The sequence below is a fragment of the Rhinolophus hipposideros genome (assembly GCF_964194185.1).
Source record: "Rhinolophus hipposideros genome assembly, chromosome: 6".
NCBI lineage: Eukaryota > Metazoa > Chordata > Mammalia > Chiroptera > Rhinolophidae > Rhinolophus > Rhinolophus hipposideros.
Window position 1 is genome coordinate 10,248,003 of NC_138052.1, and position 9,301 is coordinate 10,257,303.

A 9,301-nucleotide genomic window follows, 5' to 3' on the forward strand; every position below is an offset into this window, starting at 1 on the left:
GGATGTTGGTGAAAGGAATGTAGGTTGGATTACTAAGGGTAATTTGGGGCAGATCTGAGAGGTTATTGGGCCTTGAAATGTAAAACTACAGTCAAAATGGAAGACAATACGCTGATAAGTATCATAATTAATATTAATGAGAAGATAGTCACTGACTGCATGGATCACTCAGTGGGAGCAGAAGCCAGGTGGATGAGGAGGTATGTCAAACACTCCAGCAGGCCACTCTGACTCTGTCGCCCTGAGAGGGAGGGAGGGAAGGATGGAGGGAGAAAGGGAAAGCAGGGGAAGGGCCTCCTGACTCATGCGGTCTGGAATGGGAGGCCGCTTGCTTACTCTTTTTTAGCTGCTGCTGTCCCAAGAAGCCCTCCTCTCTGCAGGGCTGTAGGTGCTCCCAGGAATGCTGATCCCCAGGAAAGGTTGCTTTGTATGAGGTCTGCGAGGGTGAAAGTCTGGGTCTCATACATTTGTCCTTCCTTTCTTCTTCCCTGCCCAGATCATGCAGGGGTAAGAACATTGGGATTTGGGGATGGTGGTCTGCAGTGCTGGGGAATTCAAACAGAATGAGTATCTGCCTGGAAATGTTTGTCCAGGTGGAGCTGGTGACCGGAAATGCTCTGGACAGTCTTGATAGAAAGCAGGAAGCAAGAGCAGGAAGCCTGAGGGGAATGTGGGAAGGATGGTGCAGTCCCCCATCTCTGCTTCAGAGAAGGATAGAACACGTGGGTGATCTTTGGGTCTCTCTCTTTTTCAAATCATAAATTCACATCCCTAACCCATATTAGTGGTCTTAAGGATGATGGTGGAGGTCTAAAGCATCAATGTTAATAATAATAGCTAACCTTTAGTGAGCCAGCTATTGTTCTAAGGTCTTTATGTTAATTAACACATTTCATCTCTAACTAACTCTGAGGAAGTTACTTTTGTCATTCTCATTCTACACACGTGGAGATTGAGGCTCAGAGAGGTAAAGAAATTTGCCCAAGTTCACACAGACACAAAGTTGCACAGCCAGGATTAAAACCTGGCAGTGTGGCTCCTGGAGTCACTATGAGCCACTCACTCTAGGGGTGGCCCTAGCGAAAGGAAGGGAGGGCACCCAGGACCCAGCAAACCAGTGAAGACTGTGGCCAAGAGCTAGCTGTCAATGCTGCATTCACTGCCAGGTTCTCAGAGGCTCTGGTCTGGGTGTGAGGAGGAGTCTGGCTCTGTCATATTAGTGAAGGACACGGTGCAAACACCTTACCCTTTCAAAGCCTCTGTCTTCTCACATGTATAAGGGGAGAATAATTGCTGGTCCATAGGATGTTGGGCGTGGTAAGCGAAGGAGCATGTGCAAAGTGCCTGGTGCATCATAGTAGGTGCCCAGTAAATGAATTCCTTCTTCCCCTTCCCTCTTAGATAAAGTTTGCTTCAGGCTCAGTTTAGTAATGTTTTCCACAATTATGTACTGAGGACCTACCAGGCGCTAGATCTTCTGCTAATCTCTAGGAAATACACCGATGAGGGAAGAGGCTGAAGCAACATGGGGTGGGGTGGGGAAATGGCTCAGAGGGACCAGAGAGAAACAAAATGGATTTTAAAATAACTCATGAGAACACAGTACCTGATAAGTGAATGTTCTCTTCAAAGCAATAGCCTCAGGTGGGCTCATGGTTGTTCCAGAGATGCTGAAGCTCTCCCAGACACTAAAATCAGCCCATGCTTGTACTCTCCTCCCAGGCTTGGCCAGGTGTGTTCTCCACATCAGGGAGGGCTAGAGCAAGAGACAACCTGTCCAAAGTCACACAGGTACTCAGGGCAGGAGCAGAACCAGAAGACAATACTGTTGATTTCTGAGTTGGAGGTCTTCCCAATACACACGGACATTCCCGTCCTTCCTTTAGCCTCACATGCTGCCCTGGAGATGGATAATTCTTCTCTAAATCTGGTGTCATAGATTATTTTGGACTTTGGCTCAGAATGGTTTTGGAGTATTTTTTTTAAAAAAAACTAACTAAACCCAATTCAGCAGGAGGGAGCTTGGGGTGCCCAAAGGCACCTGTTCCAGTAGCTGCCTGGTAGTGGCCAGCTGGGAGTGTACCACGGTTACCAGCAAGGCCTGGGTGTCCAGTATTGGCTTCTCTAAATGAACTTGACACAGAGGACAAGGGCCAGCCATTTTCTGGGTGGAAGAAAGGGGCTGAGGCTAATAGACTCTTGTATTTGGACTTTTCAGTTATTAAAAGAGTTGGTGGGTGGCCTTCTGGAGCCTCTATAACCGCTTGAAGTCCTCAGGCTAGGTGCATGAAAGACCTCTTAGAAGCGAGACTTATTCCGTTCTGAAGCAGTACCTCGGGAGGGCTTGCGGAAAGTCCTTCCCTGTAAGGCCTCGTGGGACTGAAGTTCTCCTAGACTTGGTGGATTGGAGTCTGGTCCTGATTGCAGGCAGGAGGGGTTGGATTAAGCGACCCTCGAAGGACCTGGCTGGCGTCAGGATTCTGGGCGCACCGTCGTGGTCTCGGGGAGGAGCCTGTGTGCGCCTGTGAGCGCGCCCGTGAGTGTGTGTGTGTGGCTGGTGGGAGGCGCGTGAGAGTGGCCTCCGGTGGGTGTATCGGAAGCGCCCGGCTCAGGGCTGCGCGCGCTGCGCCCACTTGTGGCTTCCAGGTGCCTCCAGGAGGAACGGCGCCTTTGCTGTCTCTGCCAGGGGCACCGCCCGAAAGGAGGAGGACCGGAGGCTGATGACAAGAGGGCGCCGTCTCCCGAGTGATGGCAGCGCGCGCTGCCTCGCCGCCTCCGCCGCTCAGCCCCGGACTCCTTACGTCAGGGTAGCTGGGTCCCCCCTCCGCGCCGCGGCCGGCGAGCAGCCGAAGAGCAGCGCAGAGCGCGCGGCGGAGCCCGGGCGCCCTCCCCGCGCCCCGCGCCCCGCCGAGCCCCGCCGAGCCGGGCGGGAGACAGCGTCGCCTCCCGCGCACCTGTGCTCCCCACAGCGCCACTCCGCCTCGCACGGCGCGGGCTTCGTCCTGTGCGCCCCGCCATGCGCTCCGCGCTCCGCGCCTCTCCCGAGCAGCCCTCGCGCGGTGGGCACCGGCCGCTGGCCCCGGGCGCCTCTCGCTGAAGCAGCTGGGTTCCCGGAGCAGGGGTCAACACGTCGGGGGTGCGGCAGGGGTCCGCGGAGTCGGCCCCCGAGCGCGGGGAGCCGGGCCGCGCGCGCCGCCCCACCATTACCTCCCCGGGAGGCAAGGAGGAGCTGGTGGCTGTCGCTTCCCGGCTGTGGCAGCGGCGGCGGCGCGCCTGCCTGGCGGCCGTCGGCGTGCTCCTAGCCATGGCGCTGGGGCTGCTCATCGCCGTGCCTCTACTGCTGCAGGCGGCGGCCCCCGGCGCGGCGCACTACGAGATGATGGGCACCTGCCGCATGATCTGCGACCCCTACAGCGCCGCACCCGGCGGGGCGCCCGCGGGCGCCAAGGCGCCGCCGCCCGGACCCAGCACCGCCGCCCTGGAAGTCATGCAGGACCTGAGCGCCAACCCGCCGCCGCCTTTCATCCAGGGACCCAAGGGCGAGCCGGGGCGCCCCGGCAAGCCGGGGCCGCGGGGGCCCCCTGGAGAGCCGGGCCCGCCGGGACCCAGGGGTCCCCCGGGGGAGAAGGGCGACTCCGGGCGGCCGGGGCTGCCAGGACTGCAGCTGACGGCGGGAGCAGCCGGAGGTGTCGGGGCGGCGGGCGGCGGCGACTCGGACGGCGAAGTGACCGGCGCGCTCAGTGCCGCCTTCAGCGGTCCAAAGATCGCCTTCTACGTGGGTCTCAAGAGCCCTCACGAAGGCTACGAGGTGCTCAAGTTCGACGACGTAGTCACCAATCTCGGTAACCACTACGACCCCACGACCGGCAAGTTCAGCTGCCAGGTGCGCGGCATCTACTTCTTCACCTACCACATCCTTATGCGCGGCGGCGACGGCACCAGCATGTGGGCAGACCTCTGCAAGAACGGGCAGGTCAGTGACCCCCACCCCACCCCCACCCCCACCCCGCCGTCCCGGCAAATGCCCGCAGACCCTCGTTACCACCTGGCGCCCCGAACCGTTTGAGAATCAGTCTCCTTTCTTCCCACTCGCGAGCGCTCGAGCGAGCCCTGGGAGGGAATGCGCCACAGGATCCCCCTTCCCAATGCGCCCTGGTCGCGTTTATCCAAATATAGCTCGAGAGGTTGTGCCGGGAGTGCCCAGAGACCCCGTCACCCAAGCTGCTCCCCCTGGCTGCTTGCGTATCCCGCCTGCAGCCGCGTGGGCTCCTCGGAAAACTCGTTCTTTTTTAGCTCCCGCTGTGCGCCCCCCGTCGCCCCGTTGTCCTACAGTCTCCTGTCCTCTCAGCAGCGGCCCCTGGTTCCTACCCTTCCCCACTGGGTCAGTGTCCACGAAGTCCCCTCTCTCCCTCCTTCCCGGATTTGCCGGCGGCGGAGAAGAGGGGACCGAGAAGGAGTTGGCTAAGTTGAGAGAGAACGTGGAGCCTGGGTAGGAGCGTGGAGCCTGGAGACGCGGGCAGAAGGCCGGCCAGGGGCGCGCCAGGTGGGGACCCGGTAAGGGCCTAAGCGGCAGTGCCCCGACCCACCCTGTCCCGTGGCTTGCTCCCAGGTCCGGGCCAGCGCCATCGCCCAGGACGCCGACCAAAACTACGATTACGCGAGTAACAGCGTGGTGCTGCACCTGGATTCTGGGGACGAGGTGTACGTGAAGCTGGACGGTGGGAAGGCGCACGGAGGCAATAACAACAAGTACAGCACGTTCTCGGGCTTTCTTCTATACCCAGACTAAGGCCACAGGGAGCGCGAGGTGGGGTGGCTTCAGGCCCCCCTGTGCCCATGGGGGCGCCCTGTTCCCTGGCAAGGACCACTCTCGCTTCTTGATACTTCCAGACATCGTTGGAAAAGACACATCCCTGCTGTCCTCCCTGCCCCAGTCCTGGCCTCAATGTGTCTGCGACTCACCACGCTCTGGGCAGAGCTCCTGGTCCCTGTCCCCAACCCAGGGAGGGAGAGGGTGACGCCCACGAGGTGACCTGAGCGTGAACCTGAACCCCATAGGCGGCGGGCAGCAGCGGCAGGGGCAGTGCAGAGTTTGCAAACCTGATTGGAGTGGACAGGCCGGGCGGGCGCCTGCCCTCTTCCAGTCCCCCTCCTTCTCCGTGTCCTTAGACCGAGGCCTTCCAGCCCTGGCCAGTGAGGTAGGCCAAAGTGAGCATGAGCTTTCTGGGGCTTCCTTTGTAACCCGAAATACTTGTGCAGATTTCCCTGTCCATCAGCCAAAACCCCACCCGCAGCAGAATTCCAGCAAAGGAAAATTCGCCTGTCCACAAACTCCCTCCTCAGACCCACCACGATGCATTAAATTATGTTTTTAGACTACAGGCTCGGATGTCTCTGTCATCGTGGCTCCAAGGCCAGACCTCCAGATATCTGCCTTGGCATAAAGACCTTCACTGGGCCCCGAATAGTCCCATCTATGCCTACTTGTCAGCCACTGCCCTGTCCCTGCCACCCAGGGTCAGTGAAAAGATGTGGGGAGATGGAATAGCAGCAACCCACCCTTTTGGGGTAGGGGTATTTCTCCCCTGGGCTGCAGCCCTGAGCTGGAGGGGGCCCAGAGGAGATGGGGTAGTTAGAGGGAGATGGACAGGAGTGGTTGCATCTCCAAGCTCCCAGCCTTGTGGAAGGTCAAAGGGCAGGAGTTTCTGCAGAAAGAAGGGGAAAAGGAGGCATTTTTGAAAAATGGGAGGCAGGAATAAGGCACTTGCTCTCAGGTGATCTCTGAGATGTTTGTCCCTAAAAGGAAATGCAGAAGTCCCCTGCAGAAACACACCCATCCAGGCACATAGTATACTCAACACCTATCCATTTGCTCACACACCAGCTAGGGCCACAGCTCTCAAAAGAGCTGGTAAACTGAGGCAATCTGGGAATCATCCATTCTAAATTCACCCCAGAACTGTGCGGGAAGAAATAAACACTATCCCTTTTCTGGGGTCTTCCTTTCCCATTTGAACTATGCTGTGGGCACCTGCTCTGAGCCTGAATATGTTTGGTCTCCCCTCTTTACTTCCCTGTCAACTTTCCACACACACAACGTAGGGAAACACCCAACATGGTTTTGATTTTTTTTTTTTTTACTTTTTTTGTTTTGTTTTTATGGTTGAGTTCCAATAAACAGTAAGTTGTCTACAAAATAACCAGTTAGCGACCCATTCGTACTTACTGAGTTCATTTTGACCAGTGGTTTGAAGAAAAATGTGAGTACACAGAGGCAACCCCAGAGTGTGTGTACCTGTGTAAAGCTGGAGTGGAGGTATATATATATTTATATATGTATATATGTGTATATATACACATATATACATATATATACACACACACTACGCATACGAGTACGCTGTTGGACATAATGTGGTTGTGATCACTAATCCATGTTGCACACGTGCGTGCACGCATGTATTCATAGGTCCATGTATGTGACAAAGTTCTTGGCTGTATGTCTGCCCCCCAATCACATTGTGCTAGACTTTAGTTGCTGGAGGATGTGAAAGATGGGATTCCCATTTAAAAGACAATTATACCCCCTGCTCCGAGTCCTGTCGCTGTTACTATTCCTCTTTATGCTCTTATTTTATTTAAATCATGTTTTATTGTCCTTCACTTGAATATTAGCAATGATTGTGTCTGATCTGAGTCCAGGGGTAAAGTGCTCAAAAAGAGCAAGGCAGGAAAAAAAAACACCACCCCAGCATTCCTTAGTTCCAGACCCAAACCAAACCCCAATTCTGCACCCCACCCCACCCCAGCTGATTATGGAGTCCAAACCTAGCCGAGCCCAGGAACTGGGGAGGGCAGAGCTGGGCCCTGACCACAGTTGCATACGTATCAATTTCTGATGACTTGTCAATTGTATCATCCAGAAATGCGATTAAAACCTAATGTCTGAGACCCAAATGAAGTCTAATTGCTATGGATCTGCAATTCCCTACGGGCCCCTAATCCTTTTTGACTTATTCTCCCCCTTCCTCGGAAGAGATGGAGCTTAGACACAAAGCCCTCGGTTTAAATTTCAAAAATTAAAATTGACATGCAGCAGTGGCTTTCCTGGGAGCGGGAAGAATTTCTAAGGAAGTGCCCGCACCCAGCTTTATCCTCTGCATTAAGAAGCAATTTGTACTTCTAACAAAACCTCCACCACTCCCCTTTGTCGGAAGGGCAGTAGAAACGCCTTGCCTGGGTCTGGCTGTTCACAATACTTAGACAAATTTGAATCTGAGATTCCTCCATCTGTATTCCCCAGTGCAACCGGGCTTCTTGCAATTCTAATGCCCTGGTTGCCGGGAGGTGCTGCCAGAGGTGTCAGCTGCTAAGAGGATGACAGATTGATGAGGTGGCCGGCAGGAGGCATGGCCAGCTCAGGAGCAACCTCTCCCTGTCGGCACACTCCATGTCCCAGGCAGGCCCCTCACGGCACACTGAGGTCCACGATCCCGTGGTCTTTCTGGAGGACTCCCTGAGGCCTCCCATCTCTGCCATCTTTGTTTGTCATCAGCCTTGGCCTGCATGTGAAGTGAAAGAAACCCTTTGCCCCAGATACTTATCTTTCTTGTCTCTGGTTGAGTAGTGAGTTATTATCAATTATACTTATGAAGGATTGTTTAAATTTCCTAATTGCTTTCAAGTCCATTTTCTATCTGTGTCCTTGGGTTGGGATTACCATGCTGGCATCTCCCAGGAAGTAGATAAGGTATTATTCCGTTCATGTGGGAGGTGAAGAAATCAGGGCTCAGAGAGGTCCAGTGACTTGTCCAAATGCACAAACATAAGAAACTGAGCCGGACTTGAACTCAGACCTCCAGCCCAGGCCCCTGACTGTACAGATGGGGCACATCTACCTCCCAGAGTTACCAAGCGTTTGAGAGGAGAGCAGATGAGTGGGGCACACTTCCCATCCCTTCCTCTCTGTAGGGAGTCTCAGCACCCTCTGCACGGTCAGGTGAGACAGTGAGAAGAGCTGGCCCTGCTTCTCTGGCGCAAACCGCCTCCAGAGAGCGCCCACTCCTGAGGAATTTGGCTGACTAGCCTGGCTTTGGGGTCAGTGCTGGTAGCCCAGCAGGACCCCTAGATCACAAACCCCAAATGCTCCATTTGGACCTGGCTGTCTCTACCAGCAAGCTACCCCCATTAGGGCCCACTGACCACCTTCTCCTGTCATAGCTCTCGCTTTGCCCTCTTGTGGTGGGGAGGGGACGTCTTGCAGGTACAGAGGGTTCATATGAAGTGAGCGTGGCTGTCCCTGATTGGCAAGAGGATTCTTTCCTCATTCCCAGAGTCTGCCTCTATGTGACTAATTATTTTCAGGACTGCCTGAGTGTATAAGATACACACCTGGCTCCGGAAATTCGGATAGAAGTTGTGCCTTCTGCTACGTTTTCCTCTTATCTGTGTGAGCAGATGGGCTCTCTTGGGCTCCCAAGACAAAACATCCAGGCTCCGCTTTGCACTGAGCCCTGATGACACCATGGAGGGACCACATGTGTATTGTGGAAACCAGTTGCTCCAAACGTCACTGATCACTGATCGTATCAGACAAACATTTTTGAGCACTCAAGCCCAATATGTATCTCCGACTGACGAATAATTTATGCATACTGTCAACCCATACTTTACAATTTTTCTGTCTTTTTTGTATTTATATTCATCAGAGGAGCTGCACCTTCAAGTCAGTATCTATATTTCAGCTGGTTAACCAAGTTTGGAGACAGGTCTCTCGCGGGAACAGAAGGAAACAAGGGTTAATCCATGTGTTTCCCTTCAACTTGCCATGTTTCCAGAATCTTAGGCAAGAAAATATGTTACTTCATGAGTCATAGGTAAAGCTGTGCCCTTTAACTCTTGGAGTGCACGGTTTCAATCCATATTTTATGTATTAGTAATGCTTGATTTTCTCTCTTTTTAGATTAAAAAGAAATGAGCTTCAATATTTTCTTCTTATACCTGATTTTGAAGCTCTGACATTGGCATTAGAACCCTCATGGAGTCAGGATGGACCAGGGTGCAGGGCAAGGCCCCTCTGAATATTGGGGAGGATAAACGTGGCAGGTGGAAATGAAAAATTTTGGAGGAATGTTTTTTTTGTCTTCTGTTGTTGCTGTATTCTAATTCCCTTCAATGAAGGAGAGCACTTTCCAAAGAAGCCTACGCAGGAGCAGCGATTGTAGAAAATAAAACAAAGCAGGAGTTTTAAAAAACAAGTTTTATTATAATACTTTCAAAAACACCCAAAACTAAATAAGAG

At 53.8% G+C, this 9,301-nt stretch overlaps 1 protein-coding gene across 1 annotated transcript; it reads left to right on the forward strand.

Moving 5' to 3' along the window:
- The first annotated feature begins 2,745 nt into the window (after positions 1-2,745).
- On the forward strand, positions 2,746-5,379 carry C1QL2 (complement C1q like 2). The gene is made up of 2 exons (XM_081052649.1): positions 2,746-3,973; positions 4,610-5,379. The coding sequence occupies exons 1-2, from the start codon at positions 3,305-3,307 to the stop codon at positions 4,787-4,789; spliced, it is 849 nt and encodes a 282-aa protein (XP_080908775.1). The 5' UTR covers positions 2,746-3,304; the 3' UTR covers positions 4,790-5,379.
- The last annotated feature ends 3,922 nt before the right edge of the window (positions 5,380-9,301 follow it).